General features: G+C 36.3%; 1 protein-coding gene across 1 annotated transcript in view; it reads left to right on the forward strand.

Annotated features, from left to right (window-relative positions):
- TNKS2 (tankyrase, TRF1-interacting ankyrin-related ADP-ribose polymerase 2) overlaps positions 1 to 24,749 on the forward strand; it is a 100,692-nt gene that overhangs the window by 47,052 nt on the left and 28,891 nt on the right. Inside the window, exons 2-13 of the mRNA XM_014531554.1 lie at positions 5,581 to 5,817; positions 8,112 to 8,207; positions 9,712 to 9,748; positions 9,927 to 10,002; positions 10,365 to 10,459; positions 11,171 to 11,237; positions 15,610 to 15,796; positions 16,858 to 16,979; positions 19,941 to 20,032; positions 20,121 to 20,199; positions 23,692 to 23,863; positions 24,144 to 24,223. Coding sequence (XP_014387040.1) covers positions 5,581 to 5,817; positions 8,112 to 8,207; positions 9,712 to 9,748; positions 9,927 to 10,002; positions 10,365 to 10,459; positions 11,171 to 11,237; positions 15,610 to 15,796; positions 16,858 to 16,979; positions 19,941 to 20,032; positions 20,121 to 20,199; positions 23,692 to 23,863; positions 24,144 to 24,223 — 1,340 coding nt within the window. The remainder of the gene's footprint in view (positions 1 to 5,580; positions 5,818 to 8,111; positions 8,208 to 9,711; positions 9,749 to 9,926; positions 10,003 to 10,364; positions 10,460 to 11,170; positions 11,238 to 15,609; positions 15,797 to 16,857; positions 16,980 to 19,940; positions 20,033 to 20,120; positions 20,200 to 23,691; positions 23,864 to 24,143; positions 24,224 to 24,749) is intronic.

Below are 24,749 nucleotides of genomic sequence, written 5' to 3' on the forward strand. Positions count from 1 at the left end.
ACCCCCCACCATTCCACCCTCAGTCTGTCCCAACATTTCAAAGTGCTTTCTACATAGGTTTATTGTGGTTTGTTGAGAATGAAATGGAAAACTTACTTTGGGAACAAGCCCACCCCTCACAATTTTCCATATTATCAGGTACAGATTATACAGTTAAGAATTTAAGGTATGAAAAGAAAATAATAAAATAAAAATTGCTAATGGTCTACATATACTAGAGCTTTAAAGTCCTGCATTTAAAACCAGGCATAGCCCTAGCCGGTTTGGCTCAGAGGATAGAGCTTCAGCCTGCAGACTGAAGGGTCCCAGGTTCGATTCCGGTCAAGGACACATGCCCAGGTTTTAGGCTTGATCCCCAGTGGGGGGCATGCAGGAGGCAGCCAATCAATGATCCTCTCTCATCGATGTTTCAATCTCTCTCTCTCTCCCTCTACCTCCCTCTCTGAAATCAATAAAATTATTTTTTTTAAAAAAGCAGGCATATAACTCCATATATAAATGTCTAATCACTATGTTGCACAAATAAAAATAATATATTGTATTTCAACTATAATTGAAAAATAATGTTAATTTTTTAAAAAAATTTTAAATTTAAAGTCCTTCCCAAAATTATTTAGAAGTTGCAAATGCCACATCACAAAAAAGAAACTTTTAAATTAGCTTTGTAAATTTGATCTAAATTTTAGATGATGGGAGAGAACTTGTTTTCTCAATTTTTAAATAAATGCATCCAGTTGCATTTTCTCTTACTATATGGAGAATACATTGTATATCCCGGACGGTGAGTTATCAGTCATGTTAATGTGCATCTAAACATGCCATTGGAAACTCAACGTAGGTGGTGAGACTATGTAGCTGCCTGACCAAGCTGTTTCTTCGGTTTGTACGTTACAGAGTAAGCAATGGAGGAAAACAGGTTTTTTTAGCCAATTAAAGTTTGGAGGTTTTACTGCGGGGGGGAGGGGAGCGTGTTTTTGTCTTTTTGTTCTGATGTCCTGATGTCCAAGGAACAGGAATAAGTCTGTGCAGACCAAGGAAAATGGATAGAAGAACAGTTTCAGAAAAAATTGTGTCTTTTCATCTAAAACATTTAGTTAAAAGAATAATCAGTTGCCATCCCCAAAGGAGTTCTGTTAATGAAAAACGCAATCAACATAAACTGGAACTTTTTCTATTTTTTTATTGAACTGGATTACAATCCTTGTAGATAAGTATGCTTTAAGAAGTCATTTTTATAAGAAAAATTGTTTCCTCTTCAGTCCCGCCACCACCACCTCCCTTCCCTCCTTATCCTCTCCCTACCCCCACACCCCATCCCTCATACAGAGGATATGAAAGAATTTTTGTGACATGTTGCAAAACTTGTAGAGGCAAGTTGGTGGAGAGAGGCTGCAGCTTTAATTTTGCTAAAAACAATAGCATCTGAAATGCTTGACAGTGTAATCCCCTAGAAAAGAGCAGATTTCAGTAAAAGTGATTGCTTCTCTAACTTGTTTAGAAGAGGGACAGAAACTTTGGGAGAAAGTCATCTTATTGTCCATCATAGCCAAAGAAATACATAGCATTCTCTAGAATCTTAGAACTGGGGCGGGTAAAATAGAATTCAATGGTTTGAGAATTTTAAATATTTTGGGAAGTGTGCAGCGTGGTATCATTCAGTAGAGAAATGTGTAAAACCATTTATCAGGTTCAAGAATTTTAGATATAGAGATGGTGGCAGAAGATGATATACATATCAAAATATTAGACAGCCCTAAGCAAATGTTTATTAAGTCCTATATACATGTATATTAGAAGAATGACAAGTTGGAAAAGAGCTTGCATTGTAGAGTTCTAGATAAGGTAACACTTGTTTTGTATTTGTAGTGTGTTATGTTACTGTTCTGTATTTGTAGTATGCTACTCAACTGTCTACATTGGACCAGTCAGACTGAACCTCAATTATTGTATTCAATTGTGTGGATTGCATATAAGAAGGATTTTTTTTTATTATTATTCAGAGAAGGGAAGTGGGATTAAAGCCTCTGGAATTTATTATACAAGCAACAAATGAAAACTAGAGTTACTTATTCTAGAGCTGAAAGAAGACTAAGGTCAGACAGTGTTACTCTCTTCACATATATTTAAGACATTCCAGTAGAAAAGTAAATGGATATGAGTTGTATAGCTTCAACAGTCAAAACAAGTACCAGTAGATGGAAGGTTGCAATGAGTTAGACTCCCTTTAACAATCTGTTTAGCTATAGAATTGGTGGGGTTGGCATCTTTCAGAGATGTTGTAGAAAGGATTTCTGCATAGGACGGACAGTTGGACCAACAGGTCAGACTCTGACTGGTATAACAAAGTGGAATGATTGCCCCAACTGAAGGTTTTAACAACTCAGCTATCAAAGATATAATAGCTTTTATACTTGCTGTTCATATCCTTTCTCATAGTGGTACTTTTAAAGACATCCAGTATGTTTCAATAGTATTTCCTTCTTTTGCCTGTAGGCCAACATCATAATTATGGGAGATTCATAAAATGTACCCACATTGCTTACCTAGGACTAGAACTAGACATTATTGTTTCCAAAATTGCTTTTTTGCTGTGTGTGTGTGGGGGGGGGGGGGGGGGGGTGAGTAAAATCCTACATCAGTAAAAAACCCAAATCCTATATAATAAAAGCCTAATATTCAAATCCAACGACTGGTTGCTATTATGTGCACTGACCACCAGGGGGCAGATGTTCAACGCAGGAGCTGCCCACAGGCCCCAGGCCAGCCAAAGCAGGGGGTGGCAAGTGGGCGGCGCCAGCCAGCCAAGTTGGGTGCCAGCGGGGGGACCCCCGATTCCCCCACCAGTCACCCTACAGATCGGCCCTGATCACTGACCAGGCCTAGGTACCCTACCCATGCACGAATTTCGTGCACCGGGCCTCCAGTATCAAATAAACACCAGTATATTTAAGAATTCAGAATCTTTCTTGACTTAGCAGATCTCCCGGTATATTATCAAGATTTGAGCTACACTTTTTTCCTCAGCTCTTGCTGGATTTAGAGGTAGGCGATTGACTTCATTCACAACTAGTTTGGAGTACGTACTTCTCCATTTAGATAGTTAGAATTTCATCAGCCCAGAGGTCATGGCACCCTTTTCCAAGTTTCTCTTAGTCTGATCAGATAGATGGTATATTGTCCTAAGTTGAGCTGGGCAAAACCTTCTCCTTTGTATTTCTCATTCGAAAGAAATATATGTGGAAAATACCTTTCTGGGTTTTTGCTAACTAAAATTATTAGTAAGTTTAAAATGACATCCCTCAGAAAAATCTGACAAGAGTCCTGACAAGAGCCTAAGACTGCTTGATTATGCATCCAATCTCCCAGACTACATGAGCATTCTCTCTTTCATGGCATTTATTGATATTTCCTGTTTCTGAATATTTTTTTTCTGATAAAGCCGTATATTACTCCACCTTACCTTTAGCTTGTCAAGGCATCACTATCATTTCATACTAGAGGCCCGGTGCACGAAAATTCGTGCACGCGGGGGGGGGCAGGGGGCAGGGTCCTTCAGCCCGGCCTGCTCCTCGCAGTCCGGGAGCACTTGGGGGATGTCCGACTGACGGGGGGCGGGCCTAAGCCACAGTTAGACATCCTTAGTGCTGCCGCAGAGGCAGGAGAGTCTCCCACCACCTCTGCTGCGCTCACCAGCCATCAGCCCGGCCTGTGGCTAAGTGGCACTCCCCCTGTGGGAGCACACTGACCACCAGGGGGGCAGCTCCAGCCCTGCCCTGCCATCACCCCTCCCCTGCTGCTGGTCACCGCTGCCCCCTGATTGCTGTCCCTTCCCTCTGCCCGCTGGCATCCACCTTGGCTGGCCTGGCGCCGCCCTCTTAAAGGCCCTGCCGACCAGTCATTCCACTGTTCGATTTGCATATTAGGCTTTTATTATATAGGATTAGACCAGTTAAATCATCAATGGCCCATCTCGTCTTCGGACTGTAAAAACTGGGAGGTGGCAGCTCTCAGTAAGATTTTCTGAAAGTTTAAGTTGGTTTCTCAGTAGTGACTTCCACTGCTTTATAGTTTTTTTGGAAGCCATTCACTTGAAAGGATGTTTCCAGTATAGCAGCAAAATATGATACTGTTAACAATAGTCATGGTTAGCAAGACAGTTCCTGGAACTGCTGAAACTGATGGCACTAGGTAGTGATGAAACTTGACAAGAGAAATTGCATAGACTGCTTTTCTTTGTGGTCACAAATCATCAGCTCCATATTCTCTCTGAGGGTCATCTGCTTACTATTTCAAAATATTAGGCATGTACTAAGCAAATGTTTATTAAGTCCTATATGCTAGATTCTGGCCTTGGCCAGTGAACAGAAATAAACAGGACACAGTACCTGCCATTAAGTGATACAGTTTATTGATCAGCAAGTATGCTTTCCAAATATTCCTGCTTTGTTTCATTGTTAGTGCTTTATAGTAGATTCAACAATGTATGATTTTATCAGTATCTTCATACATGACATTGAGCAGTGTTTAAAGATGACTGCTCTTCCATAATTATAAAATAAACCACAATATATCTTGAGCAGCCATGACTACTAACTTTAGGTTTCTGATTCCTTTATACAGAGATCCTTAGGATATGGAGGTTGGCATTGATTCTAAGGTATGCCTATTCATGTTCTGCCTGGCCAGTAAGAACATGATCAGAAAAAAAAACCTGCAAAGCTATTTTTCCTCAAGAAATGAGTACTTAACAGATGCTTTGAACTATTTTTGAGACCATAAGAATGGGATTTCATCAGGGATTAGAGTTTAGGAAGTATCTTGGACCTAAAGGTTTCACTAAACTAACAGTGGAAGATTTTAAAATTTTAAATAGCTACATACTCACCCCCTCTAATTTCTTTTTATGCCAAGAAGTGGCTTCAAAGTTTCAGACTCTTCATCTACTCTCAGCATAACAACATGATGTCCACTCACATGTACAGTCCTTACAATGTAACTTTGAAACATGCTGATCTCTGCTGTCAGTCTCCAGATTGGTTTCAGACATCATGTTGATACAAAGTTATAGAAGTAGAAGTTGTCTGTGTCTTGGACTGTTTGTAACTATCCTATATAATAAAAGCCTAATATGCAAATCAACCGAATGGCAGAATGACCGTTTGCTATGACGTGCACTGACCACCAGGGGGCAGACGTCCAAAGCAGGAGCTCCCCCAGCCCGCAGGCCCCAGGCCAGCCAAGGCGAGTACCAGCGGGGGGCCCTTGATTGTCCTGCCAGTCACCCCACAGATCGACCCTGGATTGCCAGCCAGGCCTAGGGAATTCGCTACCTATGTACGAATTTCATGCACCAGGCCTCTAGTATAAATATAATCACTTCACCCTTTCTACCCAGCTTAAACTTCAGTTTCAGTATTGTCATAAGTGTCAGTATTGAGTCTCCCTCTCTTTATCTCATCAATGAATTCTTGAATTGTTGAATCCCTCTTTATTATTTCCCATCCAGAAACATTTTAGCATGGCTTCTACTTAATTCTAATTTATGCATTTTTCTTTGGAGGACTTAAATATGAATAATTTGTTTTCTTTTAGGATTTGGGCGGAAAGATGTAGTTGAATATTTGCTTCAGAATGGTGCAAATGTCCAAGCACGTGATGATGGGGGCCTTATTCCTCTTCACAATGCATGCTCTTTCGGTCATGCTGAAGTAGTCACTCTCCTTTTGCGACATGGTGCAGATCCAAATGCTCGTGATAATTGGAATTACACTCCTCTCCATGAAGCTGCAATTAAAGGAAAGATTGATGTTTGCATCGGTAAGAGTGTTTACTTTCCAGAATTTTCCTGAAATAGTTTGTAACCATTCTGAATCTAACTGACTTCATTCATTAATATGATCAAACTCTGCCAGGCTGAACTTAAATACTTAAGAACACTTCATAATTTAAACTAACCACTATTTACTAATTGTCATTTTGTGTATAGTACTGGGCTTAAGCTCTTTAGAGAATAGAGACAAAATTCCTGTTTTCTGGAAATTTGAATTCTCTTGGGAGATAGCACACACAGAATCAGATAAAGTCATGACAGTGAACAGGGAGTGTTCGAGGATAATGAGGGCAGTGAGTTGGCTGGAGTCCAGTCACTCCTTTCTGGAGTCTTTCCAACAAGCAGTGGGAGAAAGGTTGAAAAGGTAGGCAGGGACATCTTTATAAAGAACTTTGAATTCCAAGTTAAGGAGCTTGATATTATGAAGACGGTTAAGGAAGGGAACAACAGTGTGATGAAAATAGTGTGTTTTAGCAAGAGTGATCTGATAGGTGGCTGGTAGAATGGATGGCATCAGAGAGATTAGCTAGGAAACTGTAGAATAACCCAGCTAAGAAATGATGAGGTTATGAACTAGGGTTATTATAGGAGAATAGAAATGGCAGGATACATAAAGAAGCATTTGAAGGAAAAATTATCAGTCATTTAGAATACTTTAACAAATGAGATAGGATTTGCTCAACAGTTAGATCATTGAGAGAAAAGTATAAGTGAGAAGGCCGCTTATTTGATTGAGAGTTTTTATTAACCTGGTATGACTTTTCTGAACCTAACATAGTCAGGGATTTTGGACTCTGCTACCTTAGTTCTATTTCCTGACATAGGGGCAGTTGAAATTCTTGAGGCAGATAGAAAGCCTGTGTACTAGGAAAAGTCCAGGGCTCTGTGCTGGACTTACATTGTTCTCTCCTGCCCTCCAAACCCCAAGTCACTGTTTAGATTAAAGTCACCATCTTAGTTCAAATTAGGTAATTTATAAAGATACAAAATAGATTACCTAGTAACCTCTGCCCAGTGTATTATCTTATATTGTTACTGCCTTTTGCTAGTTCCTGAGTCTCTGACATATAAATAACTAGTTTTAATATGTAGGGTTTTCTAAATATAGTTATAGATCTGCACTATCCAATCCAGTATGGTAGCTGAGGACTTCTTGAAATTGAGATCTACTCTAAGGGGAAAATATACCAGATTTCAAAGTCTTAATATGAAAAAAGGAAATGCAAAGTATCTCAATTTTATGTTGATTATGAAATAAATATAAATATTGAAATGACAGAATGTCGCCCTAACCTGTTTGACTCAGTGGGTAGAGCATTGGCCTGCGGAATTGAGGGCCCCAGGTTCGATTCCGGTCAAGGGCATGTACCTTGGTTGCGGGCACATCCCCAGTGGGGAGTGTGCGGGAGGCGGCTGATCGATGTTTCTCATCGATGTTTCTAGCTCTCTATCCCTCTCCCTTCCTCTCTGTAAAAAATCAATAAAATATATTTAAAAAAAAAGAAAGAAAGAAAGAAAGAAAAAAGAAATGACAGTATGTCGGGTAAATAAAATGTGTTAAAATTTAGCCTGTTTCTTTTCATTTTTTATTACATATTTAGTTCACATTAATGCCTCACATTTTATTTCTGTTGGATAGTACTGTTACAGATAGGAATAGAGTAGAATGAACAGTAACCCAATCAAAGAATGGACTTTGGGCTTCCCTTTCTGCATGTACTTGCCTGTCTTTCCCCAGCTCCTTATTTGTAGAGTATGCTGTAATATCTTTACATAACAAATAATACAGAATATAGCACAGGTCTTTCTTTTTATGTGCTTTGGATTATAGTTTTGATTTGGAGTTTGTTAACCCTACAGAGAGTGTTTTTGTTTCTTGTTTTCTTTTTTTAAGAATTTGCCTACACAATTTTTTTTTATTTTGAATAACCACAGATCCATATTTCTATAGGATTAGAAATTTTATTTCTGTTACGATAGAACAACCTTTCTAACATAGGCAGTATTCACTTGGAATGAAAAAACAAACCTTCAAGCAGACTTGCCTTTTATTTTCTTATACACTCTTATCTGTCCTTAGTCACTTGTCTAGCAAAGGAAAATCTGACTGAACTTAGGAGACATTAATGTGTATAATACATTAAATAATAAAATGTTTTATACTTATCTTTAAAATAAAACATTTACCACACTTTTGGGATATGAAATATCTTTAACCTTGAGTCAGAAATCAAATTGTCATGAATACCATCTTGAAAAAAGTAGTATTGCTATTTTTCAGTGCTCTTGCAGCATGGAGCTGAGCCAACCATCCAAAATACAGATGGAAGGACAGCGTTGGATTTAGCAGACCCATCTGCCAAAGCAGTGCTGACTGGTAAGTTTGTGTACTCTCTTTGGGTATTCCAGGAAGAATATAAAGAATGAACTTCCTGTGGTTAATGACCTCAACTAGATGTTTTTAAATAGTGTCAGTTGTTATTTTTTTTTTTTTTTTTTTCTTCTGTACAGTTGACATTTGATTCTTATCTAAGAAAGGTAAAGCTTTTTTTTTTTTTTCTTTTCAAAATTGGTATTCCTCCTTCCCTATTCCATGCAATTCCCTGCTTTTATCTTTTAAAAAAAACCTTGGGGTTCAAATGAAACCTTGCACTAGTAGCCAATATGCAATTCATATTATGGGCAGCAGTTTGGATTTCATTTCAGCAAATCAGTAAATACTATCCATTTTGTTAAATTATGTCAAACTGTATTAATTGTAAAGGTTTCTTTGTATTCATTATAAATATAAAAGCTATAGGCATAAAGTATATATTTAATCCTGTTTTTATTTATATATACAGTTAGCCTTCATTGTCCACAGAGCGCCTCTTATTCCCCATGGATACAAATATCTTTGGATGTTCAAGTTCTTTAAGAAGGCACAAATCAGCCCTAACCGGTTTGGCTCAGTGGATAGAGCATCAGCCTGCGGACTCAAGGGTCCCAGGTTCGATTCCGGTCAAGGGCATGTACCTTGGTTGCGGGCACATCCCCAGTAGGGAGTGTGCAGGAGGCAGCTGAATCGATGTTTCTCTCTCATGGATGTTTCTAACTCTCTATCCCTCTCCCTTCCTCTCTGTAAAAAAACCAATAAAATATATATATATTTTTTTTAAAAGGCGCAAATCAATGCATACTGTAGGCTCTCCAAATTCATAGATTCCCAACTGTGGATTGAAAATAGGATTTTCAGTCTGAGATTGGTTAAATTCATTGATTCAAAACCTGCAGATATGGAAGGCTGACTATTTAAAAAAGCATTGTAATAAAAATAATTTTAGTCTTGAAAAATCTTTTGGGTTCACAAGAATGTTAATGGTTATGTTCAGTTGGTGATGCTATAGATTATCTTGTCATTTCTAAATGTTGGTATATTGGATTTTGTTTGTTTTGTTGGCTTTTGAATGAAGTTGTATATGCATTTTGTGTGTTACGCGAATAGCATGTTGGTTTTCTATAATAATTTAAGGAGAAAAAAGAAAAAAGGTTCACCCATAAACTCCCACCTAAGACAGACTTGTTGAAAATTTTGTATATTTCCTCCTTGGCTTTCTTTTTTCTGTGCATATTGTTTTCATATAGTTGCAGTGACACTTTGTTATATATCATTGAATTTTTTTCACTTTTATAACAAAGGTATTCCATGTTCTTCATATAAATATTTTTAAACTGTACAATATTCTACTGATTAACCGTTTTCCTTTTATTGGGAATTTATTTTCAAATTTATATACTTTAAATATAATTCAGTGAGCATCTTTATGTATAAAACTATCGTTACTTTTGTAATTGAAATGTTTAATTTCTGGTTTTGTTTTGTTTTTTTCCCTGATTCATAGGTGAATATAAGAAAGACGAACTCTTGGAAAGTGCCAGGTGTGTTATAAATATATCCCATGAAATCTCCATCATTTAAATGTTTTACTTATTTACTTTTTTGCAATAAGAAAACTATAAAAAAAGAATGCATTTTTTTTAAGTGTTCACATAAATGTCTTCATATGGGATGTGCTAAAAAATAGAAATTGCTAATAAATTTTCTTTTGTGTGTTAGGAGTGGCAATGAGGAAAAAATGATGGCTCTGCTCACACCATTAAATGTCAACTGCCATGCAAGCGATGGTAGAAAGGTACTTTCTTTTACCCCTAAGTTTGTGTTCATCTCCTGGTAACATGAAAATACGTTTATCTTATTATAAATTAAAACATTTGATGAAAATGCTGATATATTCTTTTAAGCAATAATTTGGATTCTTAAACTTATTAAAACTTTTTTGATAATAAATATTTAGTTCCTATTTGCAATAATGAATTTATAAACTTTTATACTATACCTTCAGTATATGTGTTGGATTTTTTTAAAACCAAATTGATGACTATTTAGACAATAAAGTTAAAAGGCTTTTTTCTGGATTTTGGTTTTATATTTTTAGCTTTTCACACCTTTTTTTCAGCCAGTATTTGAATTTCATTAATTTTTCTGATATTTCAGTCAACTCCATTGCATTTGGCAGCAGGATACAATAGAGTAAAGATTGTACAGCTGTTACTGCAACATGGAGCTGATGTCCATGCTAAAGATAAAGGGTAAGTATTTGAACAAAAATTAGGATTTCTTAAATATTACTATCCTTATAGTAATTTCTGTGACCTTATAAAAATCATATTTTTTACTAAACACTATAAACATGTATTGAGCTTTTATGATATTCAGATATATCTGAGGGCATAGGGAATTATAAAACATTAAGGCAACCACTCAGGCTTACACTACATTTTAGGGGGCATGAAAAGATACCTGACAATACAAGTTCTCTACTAAGTGTGAGGTGTAGAGGCATTCAGCGTTTGGTATACTGTTATAGAAGGGTAAGGTAGAGAGCATCAGATCATTGTATGCTAGGCTGAGTAGTTGGAACGGTCTTTTGAAAGCAAGGAAGAACCAGTAAAGGACTTAAAACAAGAAGTAACTACATCGGGTAACCTTTTGAAAAAATCTGGCTATAGCTTCTAGGACAAATTGAAGTGGGGATTATTTCACTAGTACAGGAAGAAATAGTAAAGGCCCAAACCAAGACAATGGCAGTGCAGTGGCGGGGGGAGGGATGATGAAATGTATTGAAAGAGACTTGGGAATTAGAATTGCTAGGACTTAGGGTTCAAATGGATGTTATTAAATGTTGTACATTTTTATTATAAGGTCACATAAGCAATTTGCTATTTAAGTCTGACTGTAAATTTAAATTAAATTAAGTCTAGGGAATCTAATAACAGGCTTTCCCCCTTCTCATATTGTAGTGATCTGGTGCCTTTACACAATGCCTGTTCTTATGGTCATTATGAAGTAACTGAACTTCTGGTCAAGGTTAGTTCTGTTGTACTTTTCTTATAATTATATAAGTTATTTTAAATACCTAGTGTATCTGTTTTTCTATGTGTTTTTGGTGCTTAGTGGATATAGGAGTATTTATAATTATCACAAAGTGTAGATGGTTGATAGGTCAGCATCTGACTGCTTGAGATCTTTGAGATTCCTTAAGATTTTAAAGTAGCACTACCATCTTACAAATAGCAGATTAAGTGATTCTATAATTTGTAGCTAAAGTGAAATTTCAAAACTCTTAAAAATATCAAAGCAATTTTTACTCAATCATATATTAAAACTACAATTTACATTTGCAAGACTTGCCCAGTTGTACTTTGAGTTGGAACAGGTTTGCTTGGATAGCTTTACTTCTTCCAATATGCTGGGTGGCTGTTGTTTAACAAGCAGGTTCCTGGGACTGGCAAGAGATTCCTTATTTTGCTCCCTATTGGATGAGAATAGAAGATATATATTCTCCTTAGAGTGGATCCAGGGATGTTACCCATACCCCACCGTTTTTTTGTCCCCCAGTCTCTATGTATGTATTTGACCACTCTCTTTAGACTTCTCTCACTCTGTACTCACTCTGCCCCTTGAATACGTTCCCTCATTCTATATTGGCAGCTGTCATAGGAACGGAAAGAAGACATTTGTTTCCAATGCCTCTATGCTTCCTTTGGAGCATGTACTACCACAGAATACATTTTCCCACAGAAACAACTTTGTTATAATGGTTAGATATTCTGAATAGTCTATAAGTCTTTTAAAATTTATTATGTGGCTGTAATATTATATACATTTATAGCAGTAATGCTTTTGCTTATTGTAAAATTGAATCTTGAATACAGCAGGATATTTGGAATGTTATGGATGAGAGTGAAACATCAGACAGATTGCAGTGAGACTTTTATAAAAAGACAATTGAATGGTGTTTTTCTAAGATGTAGTGTTTACTAAATAAGTGTGGGAAGTTGACTAGAGGTTATACATATAGATAGAGGACGTTAGAAGAGGCGAGGGTACAAACAGTTACAGAGTACTCAAGTTCAGGACAGTCAGGAGAAAGCAAGTAGACAGAGACGGAATACAGGTAGAAGTCCTGGGCAACACAGTCAGTAAGCAATCCTTGCTAACAAGTCTGGCTAGCACAGTGGTCGGCAAACCGCGGCTCGCGAGCAACATGCGGCTCTTTGGCCCCTTGAGTGTGGCTCTTCCACAAAATACCACGTGGGGGCGCGCACGTACAGTGCGATTGAAACTTCATGGCCCATGCGCAGAAGTCGGTTTTCAGCCTGGGCGAGTCTATTTTGAAGAAGTGGCATTAGAAGAAGTGGGGGGTGTCGGTCGGTCTGGGCCGCGAGATATGCAGCGCGGGGGAGGTACATTGTTTTGAGGTATGTTCGCTGAGGTCGACCCCTTCCAACTCCCATCCACACTCGTCTATCTGAAACAAGTGTACAAGACGAGTGTGGATGGGAGAGTTGGAAGGGGTTGACCTCAGCGAATGTACCTAAATCAGATTGAGGATGTTTTTAGCAAAGGCCAGCTTAGGAGTACCTTAATTAAGTTAATAACAATGTACCTACCTATATAGTTTAAGTTTAAAAAATTTGGCTCTCAAAAGAAATTTCAATCGTTGTACTGTTGATGTTTGGCTCTGTTGACTAATGAGTTTGCCGACCACTGGGCTAGCACATGATGGCATTTAACAACAAACATGCAGTAGACTGCTTTTCATGACCATGATGCATACAGATTGTGATGTGACTGCTTGAAAAGCTAACATAATTTTATGCCAGTAGTAGAAATATAGTATCAGGAGCAAATGTACTAACAGATGCATTATACTTGTGCAGTCAAACCGATTGAGAATCTGTCATTCTAGGCTCTTAATATTTTTAAGTGAATTTTTAAACTGAAGTCTATTTAGTTGAGGGCCACAAAGGTGATAGGAAGTCTAGAAACCATGAGTGAAGGAGCTGAAAGTGTTTAGATTGGAAAAGAAAAACATAAAGAATTGCCTTCAAATATTGCAAAGAAGAATATTGATCTCTTTTGTTCCAAAGACCAATAGATCAAAGTTTAAAGTACATAACAACAGAAGTTATCTATTAAGTATAAAAGTTACGTTAGTTGAGAATTAGTTTCCAGGAATTAAAAGTACTAAGAGTAGGTAGCTGGTTCACCTTCTACAGGTAAGTGTGGGGGGATTTTGTGTTTGATGAGAGATTAAACTAGAATGACTTCTGTGGTCCATCCAACTCTAATACTTGGAAATGGCTAAATTAAAATACCAAGTGTTAGAAAGGCAGTGGAGCACTGGAACTCAGACATTCCAAGTATTTGGCACTTTTTAATAAAACTAAACATATCTCCCATATGACCCAGCAATTCCATTTCTAGGGGTATATGCAAAAGAATAATGTATCCATAAAGAGACTTGTACATAAATGTTCATAACAGCTTATTCATAATAGTCAAAAACTAGAAATAGTCCAAATGCCATCGACAGGATGACATTATGGTATATTTTGTACAATGGAATGCCACTACTCAGCAATGAAAATGAATTATTGATACGACAACATGAATGAATCTCAGAAACATTGTGTGTGAAAAAAAGGACACAAAGTACATACTGAGTTATTCCATTTTTATGAAATTTAAGAACAGGTAAATCTAATATATGCTAAGAGTCAGAATGGGGATGGGAGTTGTCCATAAAAGAAGCATGAGGGAACATTCTGGGATAATGAAAGTGTCTTTTTTTTCTCCCCTCCTCCCCCCATTCTTTTCTCTAGCTGTGAGTGTCTTAGATCTTGAATTGGGTGATGGGTATCATGAATATGTACATTTCTCAAAACACATCAAACTACATTAGTCCCCCGTCTCCCCTGAACCTATCTACAGTTTCATTTCTCTGCAGTTTCAGTTACCTGCAGTTAACTGATCTGAAAATATAGTAGATGAAAAATTTCAGCAATAAGCAATTTTTAAATTTTACGTCATTCTGAGTAGTATGATGAAATGTCACGCTGTCCCACTTGAGACGTGAATCCAGCATATCCCCATTGTATATGCTATCTACCCATTTGTGTCTATTGTCAGATCAACTGTCCTGGTATTGCACTGCTTCTATTTAACCCTTATTTTACTTAATAATGGCCCCCAAAAGCAAGACTAGTGATAATGGCAATTCAGATATGCCAGAGAGAAGCTGTGAAGTGCTTCCTTTAAGTGAAAAGGTGAGTACAGTACCATAAGATATTTTGAGAGAGAGAGCACATTCACATATCTTTCATTACAGTATATTGTTTTAATGGTTCTATTTTATTGTTGTTATTAACTTCTTGCTGTTACCTAATTTATGAATTAAACTTTATCATAGGTATGTATGTATAGGAAAAAACATACACATGGAAACACATTTCTCAAACTTAATTTGTCCCGGAAGGCTGTTCAAGAATCAATTTGTTTGAAAACCGAATCATTTTTTTCATTAGAAATAATGTAACTTGAATTACTTCATTCCAGACCCCCAAATGATTCCCTGTTTTAACCGTTCTTTTATACAGAACATGTCTAATGTACTGTTTAATCTGTAATTAAACACTTATTTTCTTAAACTTATCAAACCATCCCCTACTAGCCTTAAACTTTTTCATATATCACTGACTCTGAAATACTATCACAGGTTAACTGATAATATTTAAAAACAACAGTTTTTCTGCCTATTAAGTTGTCTGGGATTGTTGTTCTGTGAGCACTTTTACTCCCTTAGCAACATTAGCACTCTTGATGGCCTCTTTATGATTTAAAATTGTGCTTTGTTTGTTGCCTGAGGGGTGCTTTTTGAGGTATCAGCATGAAGGGAAGGGTTGTCAGGTCAAAAACTGAATGTTTGGTCCACAACCGAGACATTTTTTCTGTGAAAAGCTTGGTGGAGAACAGAAAGATGTTCAAGAACTGAGGTTTGATTGTATAGGGTTTGGTGTTGTCCATGGTTTTAGGCATCCACTGGTGATACATGGATAAGGAGGAACTACTGTATATACTTAAGAACTGTGCATTTTTGCCATATGTAAATTACATAATAAGAATTTTTGGAAAAGATGCATGTTAAATCTAAAGCTTCATTCTCAAATATTTTTAACAATAAAAGAGTTAAATAGGCCTTTGTGCATAGGCCTAGCAACCAGTAACTGTTCATGGGGAGAAAATGTATTCTTTTTCTGAAATAATTGGTTTAAAAAGTGAACTTTAGGAACATAACTTGTTTAAATTTCCTTGATGTTATATTATAGACTACTACTAATTCTAAATTCTCTTAAAAATTGGACACTAAATATGTGCTTCCTTTCCCCACCCCCAGCATGGTGCCTGTGTAAATGCAATGGACTTGTGGCAATTCACTCCTCTTCATGAGGCTGCTTCTAAGAACAGGATTGAAGTGTGTTCTCTTCTCCTAAGTTATGGTGCAGATCCAACACTGCTGAATTGTCACAATAAAAGTGCTATAGACTTGGCTCCCACACCACAATTAAAAGAAAGATTAGCATGTGAGTATAAAAAGATGAATGTTTAGCTAAGATATTATATCAATAAACTAAAACTATTTCTTGTTTGTTTCTAGAAATTTTTAAATGATAGAATAATTTCCTTAGCTGTGGGTATCTTTTGTTCAGACTAGCATATCTTAATCATTCAGAAGTTTCTACTTATTCTGCTCTTAAGATGAAAAGAAAATGTATTTGTATTCTTTTTTTTTTTTAAGTCAAGTTAAATGCATTTTATATGTATTAGTCTTATAGGTGGTATGCTTTTGAAAAGAATTTGGGTTTTATTCCTGTCTTTGATGTGACTTTCTACGAAAACTGCCATGAAGTCGAAGTGTTATTTGTAGGATTGCCATCTTGTAAATCTAGTCCCCAGATTTTTGTCATCTAATGTTCTTTGGTATCTGGACAGTTCTATGGTCTTCTATGTATAGCTGAAATAGATGTAATGAGACATAGCCACCTAGTTCAGGTACAATTTGCTATACATAAATAGGAAATTTACATTATTTTGGAATAATAAAGGACACTTCATGGTTTCACAAATCTGAGACCTAAAAGAGAGCAATCTTGAGAAAATACCCTCTTTCATTTGTTTATCAGTAGGTACCTCTTGGAATATCCAGCTTGTCTAGTCCCCAGTTCTCTGATGTGTGAGCAAAGCCATCTGCTATTGCTGTAATGCTAGTGTAGGGACTATGATCACCCTCTGTTTTATTTATTTACTGAGAAAAGTTCTATGCTTTGGAAAATTGTGAGAACTCTCTGATCTGGGAATATGTTGCAGTACTCCAGATATTTCCAGACCAAAATAGACTTTGAGTTGGCCATGGGCTAAATCCGTGTATACAGTTGGAGATGAATTGGATCATAACAGGGGAACTGGAATACCACTGTCTCCCTTTTTAGGGGTTATATTTGGAGAATATCTTTAGACTCTCTATTTGGCTATTTTGGTAGATAATTTTGAAAATAATTTAAAGAAAAATATTATGTCTTTTACTAAGTAAATCTTACCAATTTGATAATTCTCATGCAGATTTATATACTTTTCCTTCATTTAGATGAATTTAAAGGCCATTCTTTGCTGCAGGCTGCACGGGAAGCTGATGTTACACGAATCAAAAAACATCTCTCTCTGGAAATGGTGAATTTTAAGCATCCTCAAACACATGAAACAGCATTGGTAATGTTTCAGATTTAAGTTTTTGTAATACAGTAACCAAAAACATGCAAAACTAATCATAGTGTCCTACTTCTTCTGATGATACAGGGTAATTACCATAATGTCCTATTTTTGTAATAGCATCTTAAAATCTGTGATTTTTAAAAATTAATGCCCCCACATATATATAGAAAAATTTCAAATAATACAGAAAAATAGACAACCTACCTCACTCCCCAAAAGGCAATGTTGTTATTCATTTGAGTATATTTCCAGAAACAAGTTTTGTTTATGTACTGGTATATATTGTGTGTAATTTTTTATTATGAGTGGTTCATATAATTTGTTTTTTATTATGTTTATGATTAAAATTTTGGAATTCACTGAAAATAATGGAAAAAGAAAACAATTCTACCACCAAGATAAAAATCACTTGGTTTTCTTCTAGAATTGTCTTTTTTTCCCCCCAAATTAGATCTACAATATTTTTCCTCCTCGCTCGAGGATATGCTTTTTATTTTAGAGAGAGGAAGGGTGGAGGGAGAGAAAGAGAAACATCAATCGGTTGCCTCCCATATGCCCAGATTGGGGATCAAACCTGCAACCCGGGTATGGGCCCTGACCATTCCCGCAACCTTTCGGTGTACAGGATGATGCTCCAACTGAGTCACACCAGCCAGGGCAAAGTGAGATCTAAAGTCTGTATGTCTCTCCTCTATCCTGTGTGAATAAAGTGTGTGAGTAGAGGCTACTTCCCTGATAGAGGTAGAGGTAATAACCACTCTGTGGAACTGTAACAAATTAAATGAGAGAATCAGGCAGTCTGTGGAAAAGCAGTCAGAAAAGATGGGAGCTGGCAAGGATAAGTGATGAGCCCTGTTTTGGCTCAGTGGATAGAGTGTTGGCCTGAGAACTGAAAGGTCCCAGGTTCGATTCCAGTAAAGAAGGGCATGTACCTTATTTGCGGGCACATCCCCAGTATGGGGTTTGCAGAAGGCAGCTGATCGATGTTTCTCTCTCATCGGTGTTTCTAACTCTCTATCCCTCTCCCTTCCTCTCTAAAAAATCAATAAAATACATTTTTAAAAAAGGATAAGTGATGAAAGAGAGGAACGGGAATGGTATAATCAGAGCCTATTGTAGAAGTAGAAATTAAAAGGAACCAAGTCCTGCTGTATGAATTGCAGAATGTGTTTTGGGTGAGGAAAAATGGCCCTACATAAATTCATGTGTTTAGGGGCAAATTTAACTCATAGTAGCCTTACTTCCCTGATAGCTTTTATGATTAATTTTCTTCCTAATGCTATGATGTAAACTATGTGAAGGTTATGTAGAAATCTATAAAACATTTTAGACCATTTTGCCACTTAACATGTAAAAAATACCCAGTAAAACAATAGCAAAGCTGCAAGCTAATAAGAAATGCTAGTGCAAAATTTAAATTGTAGGAGCATTAAGATGGTACAGAGAAACTTGGAAAGATTGACATGGAAAAAATTTTAAAGAGCTAATACTACTTGTTGTTTTCCCTAAATATTGCATAGTTGTGATTCCAGGGGCACTGCCTTCCAAGTTTCCAGAGACTGCAGGCCCTGTCCCAGAATGGGACAGAAGAATATGGGAGCAATTTGAAGTAGATGTGATCAAAATTCTTGAAAATAAACTATTTCCATTCTGTGTGCTGTCCTGCTAGATGTCCTGGGGTGATTACTTATACCATATCAAAGGAACAATGTTCACCATATAGAAATGGTTTCATTGAGAGCAAAGGAGTGATTTTTGTGACAGCAGCAACATCAATGAATGAATCTGAAACAAAGTCATGACTATCAGATATGCTTTGTAATTAACAGGTCAACATCAGAATAAATTTCATGTGTACTGTGTATTTAGATATATAAAACAACCTAGCTTAACAATTATCTGGAACTTTTATTCCATGAATTTTCAGGTTTCAATTTTAAAATATACATACATGGATTTAGTCATTCGCTCATTTAGACATTTATTGAACACCTATTGTGTATGAGTGTCATCCCGGATGTTGGGGATTCAAAGATTTGGGACATGACCATGAGGTATTTATAGGTTTAAAACTAGCGGATCTCTAGCTTATGTCTCCCTTCCTCCTTGATGTATCATGCACATAGATGCTGCCACATTCAACTTAAAGTGTATCATTTTCTACCACTGATAATCCAAGTTCCTTATTCTGCTGGAGCAACTAGTTGAAAGAGAAACAAATACTACTCATCTGGCCAACTATTCCATCAGTGCCATTACCAAGCAGAAGCCAGAACTGATGAGTGCTGTGTTATTTCTTCCTGTAAAGAAACCCCAGTCTTTGGGCTGTTTTGTCAGTTAACCTTTAAAAAAATGATATAAACAGTGTTCTCAATGGGAACAGTTCTGAAAAGAGTATTGGTCACATTAATTTAAATTTTTCATCATATCAGTAGTGGCTTTTTCAAAGATGTAGGACAACTATAAGCTTAATTGGAATATTTAGTAATAGATGTTATCAGGCAAATAAGATTTTCAGGCCCTGCCAGAATTTGGTTATTGTTGCACATTCTATCCAATAGAAAGTCTTTGAGTAGCAAAGTTAAAAAAAAAGTTAAAGTCAAACATAAAACACAGAAGTAAAATAACTTATAGCCCTGGCCAGTTTGGCTCAGTGGATAGAGCATCGGCCTGTGGACTGAAGGGTCCCAGGTTCAATTCCAATCAAGGTCACATGCCCAGGTTGTGGGCTGAATCCCCAGTGGGGGACATGCAGGAGGTAGCCAATCAATGATTCTCTCTCATCATTGATGTTTCTATCTCTCTCTCTCCCTTCCTCTCTGAAATTAATAAAAATATATAAAAAATAAATAAATAAAAGTTGTTTCTTAAAAAAAAATCTAGATTGGAAACAGATGTTCTTAAATAAAAAGCAGTCCTGTATAGTCCTTGATTAATGCTGCAATTTAAATTATCTAGCATTGTGCTGCCGCATCTCCATACCCCAAAAGAAAGCAAATATGTGAACTGTTGCTAAGAAAAGGAGCGAACATCAATGAAAAGACTAAAGAGTAAGTATACTTATAATAATTAAAAATTATTGATATTTTATTTTTTGAAAAAATGCACTTATTGTCTGGCTGGCTTTTTCTCTTTAAGATTCTTGACTCCTCTACATGTCGCATCTGAGAAAGCTCATAATGATGTTGTTGAAGTTGTGGTGAAACATGAAGCAAAGGTATTACCTTTTTGGTAATCTTTGGTAATCCAATGAGTTATTTTATACTTAGCAGATTAAATTTCTGACTTCCTAGACTATTTACTCTCTCATAAGTATTACCTTTTTCCTCTGAATCAATATTTAAAAATAATCCTGCAGATATTTTTTCTTCATTTTTTTTGCTAGAAATCCTATGGATTTACTCAAAAGTACATTATTCCTATATATCCTTCCTTCTCTATTCCTTTTAACCACACCCCACTGGTCAAGTTATCCTTAAGGTCTTTTTCTAGCAACTATACTCTTCAGGAAAATGTCTCCAGCTGGAGACATTCTGATTCTGACCTGTCATCATTTCTAGTATTCTTTTCTCAAATCTTCTGTTCCTTGATTACCATGATAACTCCTGTTATTTACCCCAGCCACAGCCTTTCTTACCCTCTGTTATTTCTCCATATTGGGAAATAAATACTATCATATTGGGAAGTTACTGTTTTTTAGTTGGCATTTGTGCACAAAGTATTTTATTCATGGAATAATTATGTTTTCATCCAGGCTACAAATTATAATTTCTTACCCAGGAACTTTAAAAAATAATACTCAGTAAAAGATATACATAGCATACCATATTGGGATGATAGTCACTTAATTCAACAGTTTTTATAATTTTTAGCCACAGATCATTGCCTTTAAACAAAATCTTTAGTAGAAATGTACAATAAAACAGGAAGAATGGAGCTGCCCTGAATGAAGGGAGAAGAATGGAATAGAGACCCTTTCCCCTTGGGTGGGCCCCAGGCTCTTCTATAAATGTGCTTTGCAGAATCGTTTCTGTCTGTCCTTCCTTGGGTTTCCCACCCAAGGGAACACTTAGAATTCTATAATTTTTTTTCTGTTGCCTCTCAGTGTCTTAATTTCTCTTTGATTTGGGGGAATTCTTGATAATGTATAATCTCCATCTTTCCTATTGTAAATTATTGAATGAAATAAAGTTATTTCTGCTTGACTGCTTGGCATATCTCATTTGTCTATTCTATAACTTTTCACTGATTGCTTTTTTATACATGTGATCTATTACTAGAAGAACATCTGGATGCATATTAAACTTGAGTTATGAAACTCAGCGAATCAGTCTTGACTAGGGTGGCCAACCATCTAGGTTTGTCCAGGACTGAGGGATTTCCAGATACACAGGACTTTCAGTGCTAAAACGGGAAGTCCCGGGCAAACCAGGACAAAGTTGGTCACCCTAATCGTAAAATAAAGTGGTACCCAAATAAACTTTTTTAAAGTGAATGTATTTCATATTTCAGTGAATTTTCATATATGAATAAATAGATTAATTGCCTTGAGCATTTTAAATGGCCTTTTCAGGCCCTGTAAGCCTGAAGATTAGCCATTTATAGTCTAGTTTTGGATTCATTGAGAAAGTCGTACTATATTCCTGTTGAAATATTCTCCACTTCCATGAATACAAATTGAACAGTTTCTCAAAACATTAGTGGCCACAGGATTGATTACCAAGAAACTTAATTTCTCAGTTATGTTTTGAGGAATTACTTCCTTGATTGGGAGGGGTGGAGTAGGGATGAATAAGGAATGTTACAGGTGGTGTTTTTTTTTTTAATTAGGAACATTTTAAAAAGTACAACCAAGTTGGAAGAACTTTATAGAAGATAATTATATACCCACCACTTAATTTTCTCCCTCTATCAATATATCTTATTTTTTGACACATTTCAAAGTAATTTGCAAATTATTGTGCACTTCTCAAATACTTCCAAATAGGCACATCTAGAGCAGCGGTTGCCAACCTTTCGGACCTCACGGACCACCAGTGGTCCGTGGACCACCAGTTGGCGACTGCTGATCTAGAGGTCAATATTCATTTACAGGCGTTTTTTTTAGATGTAAAATTTGCGTGTAATTAAATGCATAATTCTTAAATGTACATTTACTGAATCACCAAGACACAGAACATTATCTCATGGCAGAGACAGGGCAATCTCCACCCTTAGAGACAATACCCCTTGTAATTTTTTCCTACATACATTACATTTGCTTGTTCAAGGTCTTCATGTCTATGGATCATACAATATGTACTCATGTGTAAGGCTTTTTCCTCAATATACTGTCTTGGAGATTCAGCCACTAATCAATAGTTTGTTCCTTTTTATTGCTCAGAAGTATTCCATTGTGTGAATATACCATATTGTATTTATATGTGCAGATTACATTTTACATGATTTAAAAAAGGTAGAAGATTAAGCCAGTAGAAATAAATGTTTTCGTGCTTATCTAATCTCAGGCTTTGTTACTGACTATACTCTTCAGGTTATTGTCCACATTTCTGGACCTCAGAGAGCCATAGAAATACATGGATTAGACTTAGGCAATGTTCAGCTTTAAATGCAGTGAACTTTTTAATGCTAAACACAACTATTATTCAACATCTCACACACCACCAGTGGTCCGTGGACCACCAGTTGGCGACTGCTGATCTAGAGGTCAATATTCATTTACAGGCGTTTTTTTTAGATGTAAAATTTGCGTGTAATTAAATGCATAATTCTTAAATGTACATTTACTGAATCACCAAGACACAGAACATTATCTCATGGCAGAGACAGGGCAATCTCCACCCTTAGAGACAATACCCCTTGTAATTTTTTCCTACATACATTACATTTGCTTGTTCAAGGTCTTCATGTCTATGGATCATACAATATGTACTCATGTGTAAGGCTTTTTCCTCAATATACTGTCTTGGAGATTCAGCCACTAATCAATAGTTTGTTCCTTTTTATTGCTCAGAAGTATTCCATTGTGTGAATATACCATATTGTATTTATATGTGCAGATTACATTTTACATGATTTAAAAAAGGTAGAAGATTAAGCCAGTAGAAATAAATGTTTTCGTGCTTATCTAATCTCAGGCTTTGTTACTGACTATACTCTTCAGGTTATTGTCCACATTTCTGGACCTCAGAGAGCCATAGAAATACATGGATTAGACTTAGGCAATGTTCAGCTTTAAATGCAGTGAACTTTTTAATGCTAAACACAACTATTATTCAACATCTCACACTGTTAACCCAAAATTGAATCTTCCTTCTGATGTCAGCCATCATGAATTGGTGAATTTATGTTCTAGACCAGGGGTCCTCAAACTACGGCCCGCGGGCCACGTGCAAATACAAATATTGTATTTGTTCCCATTTTGTTTTTTTACTTCAAAATAAGATATGTGCAGTGTGCATAGGAATTTGTTCATAGTTTTTTTTAAAACTATAGTCCGGCCCTCCAATGGTCTGAGGGACAGTGAACTGGCCCCCTGTTTAAAAAGTTTGAGGACCCCTGTTCTAGACTTGTGCATAAATACTTGCTTTGAATAGGCTTCTTAAGAGAATAATTGAGAATTTTAAATTAGTAGCAAATGCTAAATACATGATTGGGTGGTTTAAATTTTGCATTGAAGGCTAATTTCAGCTTTGTCTGCATTATTAAGGTTAATGCTCTGGATAACCTCGGTCAGACTTCTCTGCACAGAGCTGCACACTGTGGTCATCTACAAACTTGCCGCCTACTCCTGAGCTACGGGTGTGATCCTAATATCATATCCCTTCAGGGCTTTACTGCTTTACAGATGGGAAATGAAAATGTGCAGCAGCTTCTTCAAGGTATTACATGCTTCCGTGAAGTTAATTTTGTTAATTAACCTTTATATTTTTTCCACATACCATGTAAGAGTTGGTAGTAAAAGGAAACATTTTTAGAATTTTTGGCTGTTATTTCTTCCTAACTCATTATACTGTTTTTTTCTTCTACTCCATAGGGATTTCCTACATAATCTACCAAACTCTGAAAGAACTCTACTTTCAGATAAGGTGCCTCCTCCCTTAAAGCTTGGTTCTACCTCCTTAGTAGTAGTTAATTACTCTCTTCTCTCTCTCTCTTTAGAGGGTATCCCATTAGGTAATTCAGAAGCTGACCGACAGTTGCTGGAAGCTGCAAAGGCTGGAGATGTAGAAACCGTAAAAGTAAGATACGATCTTATGTTTTTAATTTTGTATTTTTATTTTGATAATGTTTAATGTGTTTGTATTGTTATAATGAAGAGCCTAGTTATTTATATATGCCTTGTTTTAAGAGGTAAATAATGCTAATCTAGTTTTCTGAAAATAAGAATCATTAAATAATAAAAGAAACTTTAGTTTCACATGCATCTCTGTAAATGCATCACAGTCACAAATTTAAATAAATTGCATGTTCATGGAAATGAATTTTGTTTAAAGAACCCATACATTTGTTTCTTTAAAAGAATAAGGTGCCCTGGCTGGTTAGCTCAGTTGGTTAGAGCATCATCCCAACACGCCAAGGTTTTGGGTTTGATCCCCAGTCAGAGCACATACAAGAAGCAACTAATGAATGCATAAGTAAATGGAACAACAAATCCTCCCTCTCCCTTCCTTCCTCTCTCTCTTAAATCAATCAATAAAAATTTTTTTAAAGAGAGAGAAAGGGGTTTTATTAACACTAATATTCATTTGACCATTTAAAAATATA

This window comes from Myotis brandtii, unplaced genomic scaffold (assembly GCF_000412655.1).
Source record: "Myotis brandtii unplaced genomic scaffold, ASM41265v1 scaffold810, whole genome shotgun sequence".
NCBI lineage: Eukaryota > Metazoa > Chordata > Mammalia > Chiroptera > Vespertilionidae > Myotis > Myotis brandtii.